At 35.6% G+C, this 25,536-nt stretch overlaps 1 protein-coding gene across 18 annotated transcripts in view; it reads right to left on the bottom strand.

The window, feature by feature from the left end:
* Nucleotides 1-25,536, bottom strand: part of nrxn1a (neurexin 1a) — a 349,008-nt gene that overhangs the window by 232,884 nt on the left and 90,588 nt on the right. For 8 of the 18 annotated variants that reach the window (XM_088934356.1, XM_088934358.1, XM_088934364.1 and 5 more), the window contains 3 exons: nucleotides 8,057-8,358; nucleotides 5,990-6,034; nucleotides 4,898-5,059 (listed from right to left, as the gene is read on the bottom strand). In XM_088934356.1, the coding sequence (XP_088790482.1) occupies nucleotides 4,898-5,059; nucleotides 5,990-6,034; nucleotides 8,057-8,358 (509 nt within the window). The remainder of the gene's footprint in view (nucleotides 1-4,897; nucleotides 5,060-5,989; nucleotides 6,035-8,056; nucleotides 8,359-25,536) is intronic. The other 10 variants (XM_088934360.1, XM_088934367.1, XM_088934361.1 and 7 more) reach the window with 2 other exon arrangements.

The raw sequence follows: 25,536 nt of genomic DNA, 5'->3' as shown, positions 1-25,536 counted from the left end.
TAAAATGGTTTTTAATATTGTAAAAAAATGCATTAATACTTTATGAGCATTGTTTCTACACTCAGCTGGCCAATGTCATAGGTGTTCGTGCTACTACTGTACATCGCCAAATGACCAGACCCATTTGCAAGGGACTCGGCACTTAGTGGAAGAACTGCTTCTCCCCAGCAGGGTGCGCTCTCACTGTGCCAGACAGATCACAGCAGGCACAGCTCATGGAGAGTCCCAGTTATATAATAGTTTATCTTTTTTAGTTCTCTGTTTCTTTTTGTTTCCAATTATGTAGATTAAAATACAAATAAATATATCATGTTGTGCTCTGTGCTGAATCAGTCATGTTGAGTCTTGTACTGAATCATTAATACAGCCATTAAAGCACATTGTGCAAACTGCAAATGTCTAACTACAGTACTGCTGCTTCTTAGAGCTGCTTCTTCTCAGTGCAGACTGTCTGCTGTTAATATTAGAAAAAAAAACAACAGATACTGAATAGAAACAGTACTGAAAGTGCCATATCTATATACGAGCAAAGAAGAATTAAACAACAATACTGAAATAAAATAATCTTAACTTGTGTTTACACACTGAAACTGGCCATGTGGAATGAACAGTTTCACTATCAGCCCTACATCCGTTTGTTCTGAAAGGTAAGTAAAACCTTCTGAGCAATGTTCTACAGTACAATGGGACACTACCTAACGTATTCCAACTGGCTGAAGCATGGCAAGGCAAAATGCTTTCAATATCAGCAATTCGCAAATAGCACAGTCCAGGTTTCTAAAACACTAAAAATGGAGGGGCAACTAATATTTTGTACTTTTTAATCGAAACAGTACTTCTGAAAAGTATAACTGATAAAAAAGAAGTGCAAAATGTTTCTCAAAAGAGATGTTTTTGTCAGCGCTCACCTGCATTTTATTTATTTGGTTGGTATACTACAAATTAACCGTTGTGCTTATTACGGACCAGTGTGTGCCGACAACAACATTAAAAGGAAGGACAATGGTAAAATAGAGACCGGTTTGCTAAGTGTACTTATATTGTAAGGCCTAACAATACATATTTAAATTAAACATGTTTGCTAGCTGAGAGAACGAAAGCAACCATGTACAGTATCATCAAGGGTATTTTCAGATTGCCTTTGATAGCAGAACATCTACTGTGTCAATACACTAAAGAGAGAATGATCATTTCATTTATTTTTGGCTTATACAGTGTAGGAGAAGTGGGTTAGAGTAAATGATCACATACCAAATACCCACTGGCTTAACACAGCCTCCAACGTTGACTGTTGGGCTAAAAACCAGGCTGAAATCATGTCTTCAGTGTGGAAACTACTAAAAGGTCTACTGACTGTCTACTGAGCTTTATTTGACAATAATTTTAATTCCCTCCACACTTCTCTGTCATCAGCTTTGATCATGTCTTTCAAATGACATTTTCCTGGATTAGTCTGCTTGATAAATAGTGTAAAAAAAATAGAAGGAGGCAAGCACAATTTGCTGGATAGTCAATGGGACACAATCGTTTGCTATGTAAACTCAGAATATGTGAAGTGAAGACAGGTCACAAAAAAAAAGTCTACAACCATTTCATATGAACATAATCCACAACTCATTATAATATAAAATGTAATAAACAAAAGCCATAAAACAAGTTTAATTTTTTTAAAAAGTGAAAAATCAAACTACTTAAAAGCAGAAAACTTGCAATAAGGAGAAAATCAATGTACTATAGAGAGTGTAGAGAGTGTAGACAATAATTCTGTATGTCTCTTTCCTTGGGATATACACATTTATTGTCTGTGTGTCTTTCTTTCTGGCTGCTTCTTTTGAACAAAAAACAAAGCTTTTATGATTCTTTTACAAAGCTGAAGTAAATTGACAATATTTTTAGCAACAATAAAGGCAGCGCACAAAAAAGGCAAAAAAGAAATCTACAAAAAGGGATCATCTGGGATTATGACCAAATTATTCTATTTCTGAGAAAAGAGAAGCATCCAAAGGCTCGGGAGCTTGGATGTGGAGCACACAAGGAGTAAAAGGCAATCAATAGGATTGTGAAGATAAAGGGCACCTTTTGAAGGCAAGAACATTCCAATATGAAATGAGCTACCTGGACAGCAACTATTACTCACAAGCTAACAAGCAAACAGGGTTTTTATGCCATCTGGCTAAAGCATTAAGAAACGATTCGCTAGCACTCCAATAATACAATTTTCAATACGGCATTCAAGCGGAAACATTTGTGTCCAAGCTATTGCAGACAGGTTCCTAATCTTTAAAAAACAGGTGATTCAGGGTGACCTAAAAGACTAATTGGATTGGGACTCTCTAAGGCCAAGGTTTGAGATTTCTGGCATCGAATAAAGAAAAGTTTGCTTATAATGATCAAACAGTAGTAGAAAAGTAGTAGTATAAAACATATTTCACAACTAGTGAAATGCACAATATGACACCTTAGTATATATACACAGCACAGAGGATTTCTTACACAATTGCTTAAATTATATATATGTAGAAATGTATACATGCATTAATTATATTAATAATTGCTAACACTTATATAGCACTTTTCTGGACACTCCACTCAAAGCGCTTTACAGGTAATGGGGACTCTCCTCCACCACCACCAATGTGCAGCCCCACCTACAGTAGATGATGCGACGGCAGTCATAGTGCGCCAGAACGCTCCCCAGACATCAGCTATTAGTGGGGAGGAGAGCAGAGTAATGAAGTCAGTTCATAGATGGGGATTATTAGGAGGCCATGATTGGTAAAGGCCAATGGAAAATTTGGCCAGGACACCGGGGTTACACCCTTACTCTTTTCAAGAAACGCCCTGGGATTTTTAATGACCACAGAGAGTCAGGACCTTGGTTTTACGTCTCATCTGAAGGACGGCGCCTTTTTTACAGTATAGTATCCCCATCACTATACTGGGGCATTAAGACCCACATGGACTGCAGGGTGAGCACCCACTGCTGGCCCCACTAACACCTCTTCCAACAGCAACCTTAGTGTTTCCCAGGAGGTCTCCCATCCAGGTACTGACCAGGCTCACACCTGCTGAGTTTCAGTGGGTTGCCAGTTGTGAGTTGCAGGGTGATATGGCTGCTGGCATATTACCAGCATATTATTAATGTCTAAAATAAAAATATAGGTTTTACAGGGAATGCTGATTAATGTAATATAAGCAAGCACATATACTGTACATAGTATGAGTAATTACAAACATAAATCCTGATTCAGCACTTTGTTCCTAGATGCCAATGAGGGATAAAAGTCATTTATAACTTCTGGGGAAAAAAGTGCAGAAAAGCTCTTTTAAATTGCTGTATTTGCCATAAGCTGTTTGAAAGCAATCCCAGAAACAAAGACGTAGATCCTGACGAAAAAGAAAAAAAATTTACATATAGCAAAACTGAAATATAAATATTAAAGAACATTTATTTCAGTTTACTATGTACAACCTAGGGGGGATTTTGTGCAAACTGCTCAGCTCAGGAAGTGTTTGTCTACAATTACATTGCTTTATTTTGAAAGACAGTTCCTTATAGGATGAGTCCTACACCATTTTTCTCTGTTTTGTCAGATGTAATGAAATACTGGGTTTAAGGAAATGCAATATTCCAAATCTATCCAGGAGCATATCGTGCTGATCCTTTACCTATTTCAACTACAGCTGGCATGACAGCCATTCCAGCCTGTAAGTGTCCTTTTGTGACTTACAACTTAGCTTGTTCAGTAAGTGACTGTGGAATACTACAGAGCAAAACTGTAATGAACTGATTGTGATTACTGCCTGATACCGACAGTATTAAACAGCACACTCTTATAAGAATGATATTAAAGCCCATTTCACTGGACAATATACAAATATACAATTTTGATAAGCCTTATAAAGGGGCTGTTCAGGATTTTTCATTTTGACTTAGTATACACAAACCATAACTGGAAGTCTCTTTAGACAGTTCTGTCTGACTGTGAAACAGTCATGATTAATTAATCATAATTCATTGCAACACCTGCTTGCTCTTGAAAAACACAGCCTTATTTTAAAAATGACATTAAACAGTACATCAATGCACTATCTGACATATGATTTGATTTTGAACACCAATATTTAATTTAAAAAATATTGTACTGTAAATATAAAGACTGACCTCAAGAGAACCTTCACAGAACATGCAGAACTGCAGTTTAAAAGTTACAGGATACACATTGAATGCCTGTTTACATCAAACCACTGGGTAAAAGAGCCTTATACATAAAACTGTGTTGGGACGACTACTGGTTTCAAGTGTAGTGTGTCATCTCTTGAATCTTAAACAAAACTCAATAAAGCTGTTTTTTTCTATTCACTTTCCAGACAATGAATTAGTTGCCTACCCTGCACATATTTTCTGAACCTTGAGCACTGGAGGTCAATGGTATTGTGTGAAATAATTGCTTTTCAATACTGAATGTTGAAAAAGGTAAACCTTTTGGAGTTACCTATTGTGACAATGAAAGTATGCTCCTTTGTAAATGTAAATGAGCCAACCAGTAACTTGTAGGCCAACTGTTTGTTTTTTCCAAATAATCACATTTCAACTCATGGATATGTTGGTTTGTAAATAATAAATATTTTATTTGGGGGGATTTTTTAATTTTTTTATTGAAGATTTTAGTCCGCAAAATGTTAGAGATATAGCAATATACATTTTTATGCATACTGTATGGAATGCATGTTTTGTGAAACATTACACATTTGATTCTCAAATCCCTGAGATAATATCATTCTGCAAACAGAATTCTGCATTGGGGTGAAACTCTGTAGAATGCAAATGTGCAAGTAAGCAGAGGTAGAAGGATTTGGTGATGTGTCTTTAGAAAGCACAGGAAACAGTGTTTACCTCCTTCAGGCAACCCATAAAGTTGTTGCTGACAGGGGAGCCTGGCAGATCTGCTGTGCTAGGACTGCCTCCAACATAGAAAAAGTCATCAGAGCCTAGCATGGTGTAGTCTTCCTGTGTGTAGCCAGTGGTAGTCAGAATTCCATCCACTGATATTGTAACCTAGATAACAAAGCACAGGGAAAGGACACGCTATACTCAGACACCTATATGCTACATTCCTGGATTGTCCTGTGTGAGGCCTATTTTTTGTCTGAAACCCATTTTCATGTCTGTTTTTTTCAGTTTGGTATTAGTTTCTAGTCTGCTACCCCCTTGGGAAATCTAAACTAGTTATGGAGTTTACCGATTATCGAAGTAATGTTAGTATTGTCCCTACTGCAACTCAAAAGTAATTTAGCAGACACAAAAATGGTGTTAGTAGAATGTATTCTAGGTTAGTTTAGCTAGGGTACATTAGTATGTTTAGCAGATTGTCTTTCACATAAGAAACAGCGTGCTACAGGGTTAGATTGAAAGCACAAGCAATTAGAAGCACAATCACGTTTTGCACTGTTCAAAGGAAAAAAAGCAGTGTAACCAAAAAAGCATGCCTTTCTTTTCTTTTTGCATGCATGCACGCAAAAGGAAAATTAAAAAAAAAATAAAAGGAAAATTTGATTAAAGGAAGCACACAGTGATGTGTGCATGCAGGAGCACATTTAGAAAAAAGTGACAAAGTTGCTTGCAGTGACTTTAAAATGGATGAATGGAGCTTTGCAATCATTCCACACATCCAGTGTTCATGCCATGCATTGTGAATGGTAAGAAACTGGCTGAGCCAATGAACACCAGGCCAGCCAGCCAGTAGCCTTATCCTGTTAACCACAGCTTGATGCAAAGGCTTGTAACGATGCCCCTAAAGGTGAATTAAACAGAATTGGACAGGAACAGGTAAAATAAGGAAGGTAACCAACAGATGAAAAGAAGGAATTCAAAGTAAGCAGAAGAGTACCAACCGCAGTTCCTTTTTTGTTAATGATGTCTACAGTAAAAGAAAGAAAAGAAACACACGGCAAACCCAAACTAAGAAACAATTAGAATGATATCTACCGAACAATGTAGTTTGTTTACCATAGCGTGTCCAATGCCTGAGTGCTTTGTGGAGAAGGGGGGAGAAAGGAAATTAAAAACTGTGAACAGAATAACGATTGTTACTCAAAAAATATGATGGTTACTATCATGTTAGTACATTATTCTGAACGTTAAAAGGTCACGGTTAGTAGAATGACACATTCCATGAATGACATGTTAGTTTTTAAGCATGTTAGTAACATAGAAAAAGGGCAAAATAAGTTTACGAGAAAAAAAGCAGACTAACGGATATGCCTCCACAGTGTTACCAGCACTGATTATTTCTTTAGACCCTCAGTACAAAGCCTTGCTAAGCATATTTGCTACTACACTCTAGCAGCCCCATATTTCTAACATGTCTCCTGTTTTCTTGCACAGTATATGATTTCGACAGACATCAAATGGTTTTTAAGATAGATTGCCTAAAGCACATCAGCTGACCCTCTTTAACGAAAGTCCTTTGTTGTTGTTTTTTACGTTTTGTTTACACCAAATCCCTACGACTGTAATTTACAGCACACATGGGATCCTTCTCAACTCCCATGCCTCCTTCGGTCATATTGATGGACTTTAGGATCACTTTACTGCAATGAAACAAAGCAAAGAAGATCCCGACACAGAGAATGAGTAGAATGGATATCTGTAACTTCCCAACTAAGCATGCACCTACGCATTCTTAGCTTGCGTTTGACATCTTATGTTTTTGCCACAGTGTGAGCAGGAGCAAATCTAGAACATTCTAACAGTTCTTGATGTCCCTGCAACCAGTTTACACAGGAATGCATCCACTCACACTTTGTATCCTGAATGGAAACTCACTGAATTGATCTTCTTAACCTGGATGAATGGCTGCAATTACCCACGTTTCAGTGTTTTCCTAATTAAACCTAGAAAGGCATGGAAAATGTAATTGAATTCAATATAATGTATTGTGCTGTGTTGTTACTCTATAGGAACTATTTATCCATATGTTTAGAAAAATAATATGGTTTAGCTACTGTAACGAAGAACTGAGATGTCTCCTATCCTTTGCACGACACCTATCGGTTTTTACTCACTTCAGATTTTCTTTCAGCAAAATCCACAGTCGTGTCTAGGAATACTTTGTTGTGATTCCAACAAAGCAGAGTTAAAATCTGTATCTTTACTTGCCATTAGTGAAATAAAGGAAGGTTGAAATATGTTGCTTCTAATGCAAAAGACCAGGAGGTTAAGGAAACGGTGGCATTAATTGCAGCTAAGACAAACGTAAGCACACTGTTAGCCACTTGTAAGATGCAATTAAATGCTAAGCAGAAAGTATATCAGTATGCCAGTAAAGAAAGGACTCACTTTGCAAACTAATTAACACAGCTTCTGCTGTTGGCATTACATAAACCATTGCTGTGTTTACAACTTGGACATCAAAGTTAAGATTATAAATCATACAACTGCTTAAACACAAGTCACAGGGTGACAAACATTGATACAAAGCATGCCCTTCTCAATAGCTGTTAACTGAGCTTGCCTTGTTTAAATCAGGAAATGCTTTGACAGTCATTGCTAGCTATGACTCTAGAAATTAAATTAATTTCTAAGTGCTGTCAGCTCAAAATGTCTCATTATTTGCTCATCTGACTGACATTATTCTTCTAGCTATCTCACTGATACCCTCTTCTGCCACAGTATAATGCAGGAATTTTAAAGAGAGAATAGACTGCAGCTGCAGATGCTTTTAAACAAAGCAGCCTTTTTTAGCTTGGAAACAATTACTATACAGAGGGTTTTTTACCATATACTAGGGTATTTAATGAAGTGCCAGGGAAGCTTTAACTAAAACCTCCTTGATTTCAAAACTCATAAGGTCTAAGGTTCTAACCATATCTAACCCCTAAGGTCTAGATATGCCCCTGCTCAAATGTGGTATACTTTGTTGTATTTTTATAGACTTGTTATTATTTATTTAAAAATAATGTTTTAGAATGATCTGTAAAATTTGCCATTTTAATCTGAATTTTTGTAAAGAATATATATTTTTTCTTTGCTTATTATCCTTTGTACTGTTACCTGACGAAGATTCCTTGTTACTTTGACATCATGCCAATCATTGTCATTAAATTTCCCATTCACCGGCTCCACCAGAGCTTCAAAGGCTCCCGACCCCAAATTAATGACGAGAGAGACTGCTCCGTTTTTCAGAGCAAGATTGACGTAGTCAGCCGATTTGCCCGTATGTAGCATCAGTCCATTCCTCTGAAGAGTTTTGAAAGACAAAGTAATTTCATCGCTGCTGCTTTGTATAGGGTTCAAGGATAAGTCATAGCAGAAGTATTCAGACCCTTTGAAGGTGGCAACGTATTCTTCTTTTCCTGTAGAAGATAAAAACAAAGAAAAAGAAAGCTCTTAGTGGCAATACCTGTACAGTCCATGCTATTATTTTGGAATACAAAACACAAGATCCACTGCTGTGTCCATTTTCTATAATTTCAGTCCATCTGCAAATAAGACAAATAACATCTACATTAAAGATTAGAGAGGATATAAAGATGCCTGTGATTAGCAATAATGTAACAAAGCAGAATGAATCAACTTCATGGTAATTAAAGCACATTTCCATTACCCTGCTGCAAAGCCCTTTAGGACTGGACTCGACAGAAGAACTAAAATCACAATCGCACAGACCAACAGGATGGATTTGGGAGAATCAACAATGATTGAAAAAATGGCCACAAATTCATTGCCAAATGTTATTTAAACCAGCAGTTTTTCAGCAAGAAAGTGACCCTGAGAATGCAGTGCAGAATGAATTGGAACAAAAATTATAGCTGTGCACAATGGACAGCCCAAGATTTGTTATTGTACTAGACTTGTTTACCTGAACTAACATTAGATTTAGAATCCATTAGACTCTACAATTAGTGCTAACGAGGGTCTGTGAGATCACTGGATAGAGTTTACAATAAGAGTGACACTTTCATATCCTTTGTGTGGCTTGTAAATGATGTAATGCAAGAACACTCAAACTAAATTGATTCTATTTCACTTAATTTCCCAATACTCATGTACACATCTATCAGCTAGTATTTGAAATTTTCTGTGCATGTGTATTTCTCCGTGAAACTACATGCATTCACAGTCAATAAATTCATTCCAATATATCATTTGTCACATTAGTAGTTACTAACGTATGTCAGGAATTCGTTATTTAATACATGGTGCCAATTCATAAAATATCTATAAAAGAAAAACAAATGTATTATTTCAAACAAACTTCACAGAGACCTTCAGAATGTATTCAGCCTCAGCAGGCAGTCAACACATTATCAAGCAGTCTCATTCCTCGAGGTCAACAAAAGGCTATTTGTAAGCATATGCCAAGGTCTTTGGTAATTATGACCATAAATAAACCACAGTTTTGCCTTGTGCTTTAATTTTTAAATGTGACACACAAATCCATAATCTACTCTGCCTGCTCCCAGGGTCTGTACAATGCTTTAATACATTCTGAAACACAACTTTCTGTCATGCAACCAAAGCTTTAGTGTAGATATCAATGACAAACTAAAATTACCTTAACCTTTTTATAAGAGTGTACACACAGAAGACACTGAGACTGTTAACCTTTGCTCCTGTCCTCTGAATTACAAAATATGAAGAAGGTTAACACCATTTCAAAGAAGCTACACTACACTAATAGTGTTACCTATGCTTTCATAAAGCACGAGATAGTACTTTTAAACTGGGACAAACACTTTGGCATCCTACAAAGTGCTAGCACAAAAGACAATACACAGGAACATAAGGTAATTTCCATCAGTATATGTAACTTTGTCTCTGTAAATACATACAGTATACTCAATTTCTATCCAGAAGAGAAAAGATAGCAACAATTTGGTGAACTGTGATAAACTGTTGCATTGTTTGCTGCTCTCAATAAATCAGTGAACATCTGTTGAAACCATTCCTGATAGATTTGAGTTTCTAAGAAATCTAAACAAGGTTAAAAAGGGGCATTGTCCTTAATGATCTTTCTTTCATATTCGAACACAAGGCCTTTAATTGAATTTATATTTTCCTCAATGCTGGAAACAAAAACACAAATTAGAAAGCATGCTGCGTCTTTGGTAGGAAAGGGAGGATCCTGCAGTCATCTGAATGATCAGCACTCAAGCCCTGTGACTGACAAGCGTCTATTTCATACATGGCCTGTTGGATACCCTATCTGTGCAATCACTGCAGGTAATCTCTGAAGCTTTATGCTATGGTTTGCTCTTCTAGTAATCAATAGTGTTATGGATTTCACACACAAAAGAGTGCATAGAAGGTTTTTTGAATTTGCCCATTTTCTATGAAGCCTGGGAAAGAAAAAAACACAAAAACTCATGTACTGTAAGGAGTACACAAACTCATCATCACCAAGAGACTTGCCTTAATTAAAGATCTTAAAATAAAAGACAGATTATTAATAATCCCTAGCATTATCATCATTTTACATCCCAAACATTATCAGTGTCCTTTACAGAGGAAACCTACTTCAACTCCAACTAAAATGCTTCACCCATTTGGCTGTTGTGCTGGAGCAGTTATGCACCAGAAACCCCACTATAGAGACTATCAAGAAGAGCCATAATAAATTGCTTCCCTCCTGAATTAAGATCAAGCCTTAGGGAGGCCTGATTATACAAGCATAGAATGGAAATTATCCTGGATACCACTCCTGCTCTTTTGAAAAGAGCCATGATATCTCTAATGATCAAGTAGTTAAAACCTTGATTTAATGTCTCATCCAAAAGACAACATCTCCTTCAGAACAGCTTCTAGTCATCATATTTCTATACCACTGTGTGTAGTCAAATTGGTTTTGGAAGTTTCTGGTCCAAAAAAATAGGTGCTTCCCATTGACCCACAAACAAAACTTGTAGCTCTATCTTACAGCGTAATGATGACCGGGCTCAACTTTGATTAGCTTCTGAGATCTGACAAAATCAGGTTACAAGGTGATAATGCTGATCTTCACTCATGTATCACATTTAAAGAGCTATAAAGAAGAGCTGTCATCTTCCCATTATACCATTTATGAGGTACTAGGTTTCCCCCTCTGAAAACTCGGGATGAAAGTCATTTAATGGCTCAGACACACTACACATCAATTACTATACCACACCACTGGACATCAGAGAAATCAGCCTTCCCTATCATGTTATGTACAGTAGCTCAGTTAAGTTTGCTGGACGATGTACAGTAAATAACTGTAAACAAGTAAAATAATTGCTTTCTTTCCTTCAGGAAGACATAATTTTGCTTAATATACATACTTTTTTTTTAAGCCCACAAGGTACAGTACAAACCATATAATATATTACATCTTTCGCTCCATCTGTTTTTTTCTGTCCTTTAGTAACTAACTGCATTTGTTTTATTCTTTGATAAGGGTTATAATATACAGAATATACGTTTCTTTGTTTGGAGGTAGTGCGAGTTAGATGGTAAAATCCTGTCAGTGAAAGTAGTGTGAAATTTCCAATTATTTTGTTTAATTCTATATTTTTAGAATGTTTAAAAATCATGCCATTATGGTATTATCTTTTTAAAATAATGTAAACATTTCAGGGTGCTTAATAAACCAGATTTACTCTAAAAGTACCAAATGCTCCTTAAATTTAATCATTTTAGATTTCATTACTTTCTTTTTTCTGAGACAAAGCTCTGTCATATCGATTAATGCTTATTGCTATTTTATAACACCTATAATTAAAGATGAAACTTGGTGCTTGAGTTATTAATGGTTTAGCTATGGCACCCATAGTTCAAAAGATGGGTCACATATTGATTAAATAAAACTTGTAAAATTACTAGCTATTTAAATCCAATTAAGAATGCAAAACGCATTAAGGTTTAAAGTACAAGACAGCACTATACAGCCTGAAAACAGGGCAGTCAATTGCCTTTGAAAAAAAAATCATTATGCCTAATATTTTTCAGTCTTAAATCATCTTAGATGTAATGAATGCAGAAAGACCAAAAAGTAAAGCAAAGAAAGTAAAATTTCACTTGAGAAAAATTATGAATTGCACAATTCAACTTATTTCAAGGGGAGAAACTGTACTCCTTGACAAGATATCAAGACAAAGAGTAATGTTTAATGGTGCTTTTTAGCTCTCTGGGACACCAACGATATCATGAATCTCTAAACAGAAAAATGTGCTGTAAGGCAGAATATATCCTGTCCTAGCATTTGATTTCTTAATAAAACTCCAAAATAGCTTAAGTAAAATAATAAGCCACTTTCTGCTGACAAAATAAAATGTATAATTGAAGGGAAAAATGCACCATAAGAATCATATCAGTTTCCATGGCAAGGTAGTTAGTTCCAGACTTCAGCAGTCCTCCGTGTGTACTGTATATACAGTACTGTGCTTATAGAGTGTAATGCCTTCCTCTTACTGCCGGAGCTGATCCAGTAATATTCATAGATGTTCATTCATTCAGAGAGCTCCCGGCAAAGCGAGCTGTGCCAAAGTGGCCCAGGCTGCCATTTTTATCTTCAGTCAGGTTTCATTTCACCAAGCTACAGTTTAAAATGCTTGTATTTGATATTTCCAGTGCAAAATGGGAGACTGCCAAGAAGTCTGTAAACTACTGAGCTATAAAACAAATGTTTCTTCTCAAATGATCACTTCATAACATGCTGACTTGGGACAGGCTGTAAGGTGTTAGTGACTGTATAAATGTTGCTACGGGAGGTGTAAAACTATTAAAATATGAAATATGTTTTAGAGTTTCTCTGACTTGGTTTCTTTGAAAGCAAGACATGGTTCTTATTTCTTATTCATTTATGGTAGTAATAACATGACTAAATTTCTCAAATTTAAATGATATAGATATGTGGCTTATTGTCTAATACAGTACCTAGCACGTATGCAGTGTGTCCTGTAGATGCAGCAGACTCTATTATGTATTACTGTATTCATATTTCCTATCAGAATCTTTTTTGAAAAGGAAAGAGATTAAAAATGCAGTGCAAAGCCTTAACAATAAAATGGCATGAAATATTGTCGAACATTATGGCAGAGGGCAATAATGACTTTACAAAAACAGCATTAATTATTAATATAAACATGCTTTCATTTACAGTTCAGCTTTTTATTTAGTCACGTATGCACTCTTCTCATGGGAACAGATACAAAGAATAAATAAAAGACATATTATATTTTTACCTGCAGTAGCTAACATCTAGTCAATATGAATATTTAATTACCTTCTGCAGTACACACATTTCCTTGAAACAGTTTCTTAGCTCTGGGCTGAATGCATACAGTATATACTTTCTACATAAAAATAATTTGGTTAAAAGATAGTGATACTTGTCCCCCAGTGGAAACCAATGCTCTAGTATGGTGACTGGGGTCACCGTGCTTTAGAAGATGTCATCCTATGACTGAAATAGTAAAATAAGGTACTGACTACCTGGTCTTTAAAGACCTCATGGCATTATTTGAAAGGCTGAGCGTTAATTATTCATTACCCTAGATATACTCTACTATACTAGGCTTGAACTATATGGCCAGCCTGAAGTTCTTCCTTATTTCTGGGGGATAAGCAGTTTCTCATTCTGCTGTGCAGTGGATCTGCTGTAAAGGAGTACACTTGTCTAAACTATTTTTATTATAATTGTTATTTTAAATATATTATGTGAGATTGACATATGGAATTCACTTATCTTCCCAGTAAGTCTTAGTAATAAACCATGGCTACTGATCGGATTAGACTACTATTAGAGACACTACACTAATATTAGAAAAACTACAGTATATACTAAAATATATTACATTCTGCAAAAAACAAATTTGACAGTAAATATAGATGCAATTATACTTTTCTGGATATAGCCATAGCCATAGTAGATCACACTAAACCACGTATAAACAATGTGAATGCACAGTCAACACTTGCCTACAAGCTCAACCTTCAGTTCTGATTGTTGTTGTTCTGGTTTTAAGCTTCACTGATAAAACTGTTGCAGACTTTTCTTCTGAAGGACAAATTTTGTTCTCAAATTATAAACGGGTATGAGACAGAAGAGTAAACATAGTTATGAAAGGAGGAATATTATGATATTATCAAAATATTTTTGGAAAAATAGCTGAAATTCACTTGATATTAAATGAAATGGACGTAGACATACATTGTGTTGTTGGTACTACATGAGCTGGAAGAGAAGGTTTTTATATGATATAAGTGCACATATTGGTTCATTCCCATATTAGTTGAAATAAAGGTCATCCACAAATTCAATGTGTTGATTTTCAGACAATTTCTGATACCTCTGCAAACTTCTTCCAAAGAATATCCTTACCAAGACTCATTTAACAACAGAAGTAAGTCTAGCTAAGCACCACCCATGGTTTTCTTTATGATGTTTTCCTCCAGTACAAGCCAGCTGTCTCTGCTGAGCTTAATAAGGTTCCTTTTTTCATAAATAAACTATTTTAGGAACTGTCATTGATCCATCAGGAGAAGGAATATGATACTTAATATGGTTTAAACTTGTCACTGTTGTCAAGGAAAACCTGCCAATTTCATATAGCCAGGAGAGATCAGAAAACCAATGTTCAGAAAAACAAGGAGGACTCTACTCTAATCTCAGTATTAATACCATTAGGAGGGTATGACTGCTTGCATCAATTAATACATAGCAATACCAGACCATAGTCTGTCATAATTCAAAATGCAGCATCCTCCAAGTAAAAAGCCCACAACAATATAGTTTAGTACCTTTATTTTATTGTTAATAATAATAATAATAGTAATAATAATAATAATAATAGATTGCATTTTTACACAACATTTCATACACAGTGAAGTGCACCAACCACCTGGGGAACTCGTGGAAGCCACTATTTGTCAGCAGCTTCACTAAATTGCAAATCAGGTGCAGAAGTATGAAACTGCTTTACCAAATGCACTGACAATGTAGCATTATCATTTATAGAGGATGTGAGCTTTTTACCGATACTTTTAATTTTCTAAACTATTTACTTGTGGGCTATTAATACATGGAACGTTTTAACCATTCCCATAAATTTTACATCTCACTTAACTCAAAGTACAGTACAAATATGCCAAAATAATGTAACCTCCTATCTGATAGGGTTGTCAATGGTATAGAGATCCAGATATACTGATGAGCTGAAGAAGTACCTGTTTTGAATTCATATAATGTTTCATTCCATTATGTGCCATGTTAACATGAAACCATTAATTAGAAACATTGCAGAAATGTTGCCTTGAAATGACCAATCTTAGGCTCTTTTATCAATCTTAAATTACAATAGTATCCAATAAAGCCCCAAAGGACAAGTTATAGCAACATTTTATATTAAAATGTATGGATAGCAATGCAATATAGTAACAGAATGAATAATTTGATTATACTGTATTTTGTTTAAATACACCTATCATTGCACAATTACCAGAGACAGATTGTGTAGCTTGTTTTTTTCAATAGTTTTTCATTACTGGTTAGTATAGTAGACATATTGATGCAACACTCTATTGGATTTAAGGAAATATTTTAAATAAATATCAAATAATAATATGGAAAATACTGACAAAAGATTGATCAACGAACCATGATAGATGTTTAGCATCTTTAGACACCTGACACGCTCTCAAAATGGAAACATCGTAAAATTAGTCTGACTCCATGAGAACTTTCACTAACATAACCCTGCCACTGTGGACATAAAGGCCTGGTCGGCATGTTGTGAGATGCTCCATTACTCTTCCTGTGCAGTAACAGACAGCTGATTGAGACTGTCCATTCACAGTAGTCTCCTGTGAGTAGTATTGATACTGTATGTTGATCCCACAGATGTTCTGATGGACTCACGTCAGGAGAGAATGCTGGTCAAAGAAAGACCTTGACGTTTTCTTGAAGTTGCCATTCTATTTCTAGCACAATGTGGTCTTGTATTATTCTGCTGGAAAATCAACTGCAGGAATGGAAAACTGTTGGCGATGTTACCCAGGTATTCCCGAGCTGTCTTAAAACTGCACCAAAGATTATCTTATAAAAGGAGGTACTTCCTTGTATATTCACAATTCTGTTGCCCCACTGGTTGGTTTACGGAATGCAATACTCAGTACAAAGCTCACTGCAATATCTCCACACATTTTTATCTTCCTTTAGGTCAGTCGAATGCAAGTTGTCATTCAACTACTATTTCTGATGCCACCTCAGAAGCCCTTTGGGCCCCAGGTATTTCACTTTTCAGCTATCAACATTTTGACCCTGAAAAGCATTTGAGAATGCAGATCTTTTCTTATGCAGATGGAAACCTACTGTCATATTTCCTAACACGTCAGGTATTTCTTCCTGGAATTTCTCATGTTGTAGCCACTGCAGTCTGAAAACAGTTATGCAGATGGACCATGTGACCATCCTGGGACAATGTAGTGACCGTCCAGGATGGGGCCTGTCCCATACTAAGATGGTTTCCAGGATTCTATAGAATAGTCTGCAGATTGCTAAAGCAGACATTCTCCAAGCAACGTCTCTCACAAACCGGATGCCATCAATCATGTCAATAGCAACAAGATAATCTTCAGTTCTCAAGTGGGACATGAATATATCTTTCAGGTATTGCATTAATTGAAATCTTGTCTTTTGTTTGACAGTAAATACACATTCTTCAACAACTCATTTTGGCAAATTTAACTTTAATCAGAAAATAAGGAATGAGTACCAACTTACTTTGACATGATGATCACATGACAAGACTTTACTATTTAAAATGTGGCAAATATTATTGAGCCATTGATGGAAAACCCAGACTGCTGCAATTGAATTTTGCATTGAATGCGCAACTATATAAATATTAAAACTATGCCATTAAAAAGATCACCAATGTTTAAGTTTCTAGCATGAAATTTGCAGAAATCTCTCCATGTTTTGTAGAAAATAAATTGAATTTTTAAATATTCTGTGAAATGCCATGTTGTTTATTAAACAGAAAATTTCACCCCAGAACAAGATGGGGTGATTTTCACAGCTACAGTAAGGAAAATTCTCAAAATCCATTTCATTAATGTAAGTTATTCACAGATTAAAAAAAATACATTTAATTCGATACCCCATCCAACAGATTTAAGCAACTCTATCCTTAGTAAATACCTCTGGCTTTCAATTCAGTGAAGTAGGGCTTTAAGGTTATAAAAAAAAACCACAGCACTAATGAGACAGACACAGTATTTGACATGGAAAGTTAACAGCATACCAAACAGAAATTGTGTGCCAAGACTGGCAGTTTGCAGAGGACAGATTTATTTAAAACACTGTTATAAGATATGCATTTCACACAAGGTCTTTTTTGATACAGGAACACTCTAATGAGACAAATACTGCCCTGTCAGTGCGAAGGTCTTTTCAGCTCTAGAAAGTGGTAATTAGGCATATATGCCACTGAATCCTAGAGTCTTGCTGGGATACTGACATGCAGATAGAGGTTCTGGTCCTGTCTGAAAACATACTCAGATACATACACAGATAAGCGTATGCAAATGCAAAGGTGAAAGACATAAAAGTAGCATATATTGTAAATGCCAGTTTGGTGGCATAATGACTTGGTGGTTAAGTGCTGGTTCCATGTACAGATGCTTCGGGATTGTGGGCTCATTTTTGGAATGTGCCTTTATCTTTGTGGAGTTTGCATGCTATCTTTGAGTTCACATGGGGTTTTGCCAGGAGCTTCAGTTTCCTTCCACCTTGGGACATGCTGAATTAAGATTGGTTAGTGTCCCTTAATTGTTCCCGAGTGCTTGTGTGTGTGACCCATGATGGACTGACATCCTGTCCAGAGTGTAGAGACTTTCTGATAATGGAGAGAGAAAAGCATAAATGCTGCATATGATGACATCTGCTGGAAATGTAATAAGCTATCGATCTCTAAAATTACAAGATCATACCTTCAATTTGCTTGACTCGCATGCTTCAGTGTGTTGTAAGATCTACTTCTGAAATTGAATTTGGCATCCAGTGCATTGTTTTTCATATGTAAAAAAATATAGAATCATTGTGCTTTAATATATCCAAACAAGATGGACAGGAATAATTAATTTACAATAAAGAAGGACACTGGACTGTGGCAGTGAGTCTTGTTTCTTTCTTACAGAAAAGCTAGTGCCTGACAATCAGGATTCACGAAAAGCTTCAAGGTTCAGGTTCATTTCTGCCGGCATCTGTGCTCAGGGCAAAACAAAATAGCATAATGTTTTCTTATTTCCAATCTGTTCTAATACCTGATAATTAGGATAAAACTGAAAACCTGTTATTTTATGAGACTCATGGTTAATTAATTCCCAGTTTATACATTTGTACATTTAAGTGACCTCTTAGAATTTTTTCTTCATTAATTTTGACATGCGTTTCTATTGCATTTGTTTAAAACTGTGCTGCTATATTTGCCTTGCAAATATCTGACACACTGCAAATTCACTGATTAGCATGTTTTAATACATAATAAAGCAAAGAGTGAATGGAGATGTGACGCCAGGTTGAGAGGTCGCTCTGTTCTAGAACTCTGCAATGCTAACACACACCGCAAAGTGATGGAAAACACTGAGCCCAACTCTTCACACTGTTAATGATGTTCACTTCCAGCTCAATTCGGAAGAGATGTAGCAGCAAAACCAGTAAGTGTGCTAATAATTAGCTCAAGCAGACTGTTCATCACCTCACAAACCCATACTCTTTTTTGTAAGTATATTTACATAATTCTGCAGCTAAAATGCTTCTTAAAATAAATTGCTATTTGTGAAAGGGCTGCTGCCTCTGGAATACACGTTTTGTAAGTCTCATGACAGTCAGCAGAAGAAACAAAATCTTTTGTGTCTTATTTTACAAAGAACTCCAGTTTCTCTCTGGGGTCATGCCATCATGCTGTACGTAAAGTAAATTGGAAATGCTTTCAAAATGTACCTTTTATCAACATCTGAGGTGCTTTTATCAGATGTAAAACACTCTTCTGGTTAAACAGAGAATGAATAATATTTTACATTATGAGGCACATTCAGTGTGACACATTATAACCACACAGGTAAATTCAAGCAAATAAACAAAATTAAGAAAATCCATTAAATGCTTAAATTTTGTATAAAAAAATATTCTATGCTGAATGAGATTACTAGAGGAAAACATTTTTTTCCGGCTGTTATACTGGTCCTCTCTATTTCATACTTTATTATTTTTAAATGAACAGTGCCAAATGCCCACTTAAGAAAGTATTTAATATTGTACTATAACAGAGAAGTATGACATTTGACTTCAAAGATTAATTGTTTATTGTTCAATTATATTCTTGCTTAACAAGAGTGGAATGATAATGACTGTATTACGCAGAAGGTTCCATGTTGGTACAATTCCCAGTGAGCCAGTTGTTTGTGTCTTACATGCTGGTTGAAATCCCAGTCATGTATCAATCTTGCCTGAGAGAACTGAAAGGCTGAATGGCTAATTCTCACTGGAGAAGAGTGGAGTACATCACATACCCTGTGATCCTTCATAGGCTACAAAATTATTTTTTTTCTACAGAAAACAATCCTACTCATGCATGCTGGTCAAACAATTTTATTCAACTACGATTTTAGCACACAAGAAGTCTCACAATGTAAAGCTTTGACAATATGCACTGCATATTTCAATACAATACATTAATGATACTTTGGGTGCTGACATCTATTTTCCAAAAAATGTATTAACAGATTTAAGTGTCACTGTGTTTTTCACAATTTGTATGGCATACACCCTCTCAAAGAGCACTTCTTCCCTGTTATTATTTCAGATTTGCAGATTTTCTGCTTATACTACCTGCAAAGGGCCATGTACTGTATACTGCAAAATATTTTACTGAAGAATTTTTCTTTCTAGTCAACAGTTCAGAATACCTGAGTATCTGAGAATTTTCAAACAGCAAAGTACTTCAGTCATTATTTTTTCTTGCTTTATGACTGCAGCTGGAGAGATTCTGTCCATCCTAATGCACAAGCCCTACCATGGAAAAGACAAACACCCAAACACCTTTACAGCATGTTCTTCCTATCTTGCTACTATCCAGGCAGCTGAATCTCTCCTATTATTAAAATACCTCTACAAGGTACATTGACTACTTAAACACTATGACAATAGTACAGTTCATTTTTTAGAATTTTAAAACAGACAGCCTTTACTGATTTTGAAATGGACTGGCAGAAAGTGTGCCAAAAGGCTGTTTCCATTATTTCATGACACAGACGGGGCAGTCCTTCACCTTTAGAAAGAGGGAGTAAAACCCCCTGCACTCTGCAGGGGTGAAGGAGCATAGGCATTCGCTGCACTTTCACAGAGATGCAAAAGCCAGTTGTTTTCCAAAGAGGGGCACTGTTTTAGATGTTAATGGGAAGATAATGTCAGACGAGCAATTCACTGGGGGGAGAAATTCACAGATACAAAGCAGGTGGCATGCCTTCTATGCTTTTTAAAGCAGTCTTCTCATCAAAATTCAGCTGGTCATTAAAAATCCTTTTGTTATCTTTGATTTATTCGCACACTGTGCCTACAGAACGCGAGCTGGCATCTGTGCTGCGGAATGCCCTGATTGCTGTGGTGACTGCGAGCAAATACACTGTATGAGAAGGCAGACAGCGTGAGGCTGCTAAGAATGTACTGTCAGCAGGATCTGCAAAAGACCAACAGATTCCACCCTAATTGGTATGCTGGATAGGCTGATAGTCAGGAAACAATTCTGAGATGTTGATTTTGTACTGATGCTGAAAGTCAGCCTCTTGTTTGCTGCAGGAAAATGAAAGTACACATTCTTACTGGAAGCTTGGCTTATTTCACATATATTTGGCTTTGTATTTTATTCTAAAGCACAGAGCATCTAATCTTTTTTTTTTACTGTTTAATATATACAGTATATAGTAGTTACAACCATCAGCACTGTAACAAGGAGTTCGAGCAACATTCTTCAATATCTTATTCATATATTATAGGCAATACAAAATTACTTGCCAAAGTATAATTATTCATCAATAATACTTCTTCAAAGTTTATTGAGCATAAACTGTGGCAGTTGCAAAAATCTAACAAATTATTTTAAAATAAATGGAATCTAGTACTCATGAATGCTTATGAAAATACTGTACGTCCACAAAAGAATATCCTGTAAAGGAAAAAATAATATACAGTACAGTATATAATTCTGGATCTACCAGAATACCTACTGCACAGGTATGTAAATGACATCTGAAACATCCAAATGACTTATGAAATCAGAAATACACATACACCCTCAAACACAAAGTGAATTCTTGCTATATCATTATTATACATGTATAAATGTTATACATATGAAACATATGCAACAGTAAAACACATTACAGATCAAGGACATTAAGCACACAGAATAAACCACAATTAGAGGGCTCTATTAAATAAGATGCACCAGATGGAAACAACTTTAGCTGTCTTGGTACCTGAAATTTGGAAGACGTAATTAATTCTTAATAATTTTACCACCTCAGGTAGGGCATTATGAATGATCTCTGGTGCATAAAAATAACTAATGAGCTTGGGAAAGACCTGGTTCTTACAGATAAGACGTCCTTAAATTATTAATCAGCAGTAAGACATTACTATGTTCTTTATAATTAATTTCATGTTTCATGCATTTCCCTTATGAGTGTTCTATAACACTAGCTGATAGCTAATTCCTTTCCAATTCCTTGGTAAGACATGCCACTGTATTCTCTCCTGAAATTCAATATCTGTTTTTTTTTCCATTATTATATGTGCAATTATTTGATGTCAAATAAAACAGCTGGGTTTCATTCATGGATGTGTGTCCCCCCACTGTCTTTATTGAGCATTCCAGAAAAGCACTTAAAAAAATGACAAAAATAAATAAACAAATACATAAATTGGCTTGCAGATTAAAAACAGACTTTCTAATCAGGCTTCCATGGGGAAAGACATTAAACCTCCCAATCTAATCATAACTGTCTTATTTACGTACAATGACACAGACATGTCTACAAGATGCCATATACCAATACAGGAAAAGTGTCTCCTCCAGAAAATCTTTGCTTTAATCATATCTGCCCAGCAACTTACATAGCCAAGCCAAAATAATATTCCCATACTTTATCCTCCTGTAAAGTCTCTTATCTGCCCCCTCCTCTGTAATGTGTCAAAAATGTGGATTACTTGTTCATAGAGTAAGAGGCTACCTGTACATGGAAACTAAACAATCTTGACCTGTCAGAGGCCAAAACCAGTATTGAATCTTCAAAGAAAACTAGGATACAAAAAATATGTTTCCTAGTGTGCACATGCCAACACGTATGCATTTTTATTTAAAAATATAGAATCACTAAGACAAAAAAAGTTAAGGTATATATACTATTAAGTAAGATATGTGAGGTATGAACGTATATAGCTACCTGTAGTTAAAAACACTGAATTGAAGTGAAGGGATGTTATATTAAAATGGTATAATGTACTCTATTACTAACAGCTTATCTAAAATACTATGTACAAATTTGATATTGCTGCTCTAGAATAATTCAAGAGAAAAACAACCACATACTGTACAGTCACTTCTTATTCTGGGTGAAAGGAAATATCTTACTGTATATTGACATGTTGAAGGAACTGAGCCTTTTTCATCTTGAACGGACAAGATTATGAAGGGACTTTATACACATATTCAAAATCCTCAAAGGAAGTTAGCCCAGTTCAACCCGGAGAACTTCTTCAGAATAAACAGTGAAAAATGAATCACAGGATGCAAGTGGTAACTATGCAGAACTGTTTTTGAAAACTGAGACCAGGAGGCTTTACCTAAAGGGCTGTGGGAGTATGGAACAACTTATATACATATTATGTTGAAGTCAATACTAATTACCAAATGGCCTCCTTTCATTTGTAACTGTTCATGTGTTCTTTTTAAATGAGTCCCTCTTCTTTTAACAAAAGTAAACTACTCTTTTCAGTATTACCATTGACTTGAATTACAAAAGTAATAACTGAAAAAAATAATTTCAATAATCTAACATTGCCTCTGCTCTGTTATGTAACGATTATAATATTATTAACATTTTTGGCGGTGTGGTGTAGATCAATACCCCACAACAAACCACTGAGGAACATTGTCTGGTGATACTGTGTTCTTTATTAGTGGCAAAGTATGATCTTGCAATTTAACTTTAACAAAAGTAGAAGAAAAATGATATTACACACACTGCCAAGCAAGAATAGAATTTTTCAGTAAGTAATCAAATTGAAAAAAACAAATTATGGAATGTGTAAAAATTTTTCAAATACACCACTAGGAATGGAATGAAGTACAGTACCAACAGATGTTGTTGCATTTCCTGCTGAGTATTGAGACAGATTTATCTGTTTGAAATATGATTTAAAATAATTCTAGCCTTAAAGCAGAGTGCAGCTAACCTATGTGACTCTTAATATTCCAAAAAACTCTTAAATATTAGCCAGTAAAGCTCACCTTTTGTGTGCTAACTGTACAAAACAATATTTTGATCCTCCTTGAGGCACATTATTGTAATGAGCTGCAGCATTGAATGCTGTCTGGCTGATAGCCCTATACAGCTCTAGTCTAGTCTACATGTGAAAGTGTGACTTAGAGACACACAGTGAATGGAAGTGTAGTACAGTATGTACCCATTTACTCTTTGCAGACCTATAGAGACAGGACAGGTGGGTGAGAGATTAGGTTAGATATCCACAATAAAGTAGCTATGTTATCAGCTAAATAAGGAAAACCAAATTTCTGGACAGTAAAATGCAAGATATAACACACATTCAGCAGCCTGCACATAAAAATTGACTTTGAAAGCTACAGTATGTGTGGGTAGGAATATATATATATTACATTTTTTAATACATAACTATTTTAGAAAATGTGTAATATGTTGATAATACTGCCAAATATGTACAGGTGAACATACTCATACAAAATGAAGTAGGGGGAATTATATCATTATCTTCAACTAGCAGTTTCTGTTTTGTGGAAGTATTGTATATGCATTAATACATAAAATCCTTTGTGTGATTTTAATGAAACAACACAGCTGCAGTGAAAAGCAGAGACACCTTTTATCTAAGTCTTTCCACAAGACTGAAGTGTTAATAGGGATATGCAAATAACAGCAGACTAAAACAACATGTGTGTTAGAAATTTCCAATATAAATTATGCAAATCTGGAATCACTAAGTTGCATAAGATATTCAAGATATCACACACATTTAGCAACTCCTACAATGGAAAATATACTTAGAAGTGTATGTTCTACTGCAGGTTAGTCACTACAGTAATTTATTTTTGAAAAATATATCTGTGATTCAGGTCAGTAACTCAGTACAATGGAATATTGGTATTTTTATGGCTGTGCACAATCAAAGCTACTTGTTTCATTTGTTTTATTGCAGTTTTTTCATTTTTTGTTTGGTAAGTATGGATACTATGATTCTCACAAGGGATGAATCATTTTTCCAAAAATCAGGTCCACTATTACTCATTCTGACAGAGGCTATTTGTTTCTGAAGGCTGTGTTTAGGACATTCTCTGTGACACAGGAGGAAGGAAGGAAAATCTTTCTTGAAGACAGCCTTAATCCACATCCAAAAGAAGAAAGGAAGCAAGATTTATAACTCTTGAACCAGAGTCACTAAATACAAAGAGGACAGAAAACACTGTTGAGAATTCTGGCTAGTGTGTATTTCCTGGCTGACAAAAAAAAGTAATTAACAAATGTTCAAGGACCACATTTTGCTGTGTATGTTACAGTAAGCAACAAAAATAACATCAAACATTTATAGCTGCAGTATGTCTAAGCACTCTACAGAACATCTAGTGCTGTGTGAGATTTGAGAGGTCTCGAACAAAAACAGAAAACAAATACTTCATTCTCTGCAAGAATAAAAATGGTTTTCATCATCATAATGAGGAGGTTTTACAGAGGACCTTCACATACAGTATACAGTGCTTGTACATGTACTGTACAGGATGTACAGTGCCTTGGAAAAGCATTCACATCCTTCCGACGATGTCTACCTTAAAAATGATTTCACTAGTGACAATAACATCCGAGAATTAGATGCTTTGTGAAAGCTTGGAATACTTGGTGAGACTGGTTTGGCTTAAGCTGCTTGGTTAATGGGCAGCCCCCTGAACCGCATTCAGACGGAGTAAGTGAAAACGGAAGGTTTTGAGTTGAAGATAAAGAGCTAATTTCCCTAATAATGGTGACTAGATCAGCTGTGTGAGTTTGACTTGTTGCTGTTATCCCTCCTCAACTGCAGTTAATAACCTCCATGTATACATATTTTTTTTTAAAATGTGAGCACTCAAACTGAATACAATTATGGGTCAAGCAAGATAAATGTCAGCACAACATAAAAAAAAAACTTACTCTTTCCAGGGCAAGATCCATACAAACAACACCCATTTAATGCAAGACAAACATGGTCATGTATCGCAATAGTG

The sequence above is a fragment of the Atractosteus spatula genome, chromosome 15 (assembly GCF_055471065.1).
Source record: "Atractosteus spatula isolate fAtrSpa1 chromosome 15, fAtrSpa1.hap1, whole genome shotgun sequence".
Taxonomy (NCBI): Eukaryota; Metazoa; Chordata; class Actinopteri; order Semionotiformes; family Lepisosteidae; genus Atractosteus; species Atractosteus spatula.
Note: the sequence above shows the minus strand (reverse complement) of the source record. Positions and strands in the feature narration are given on the sequence as shown.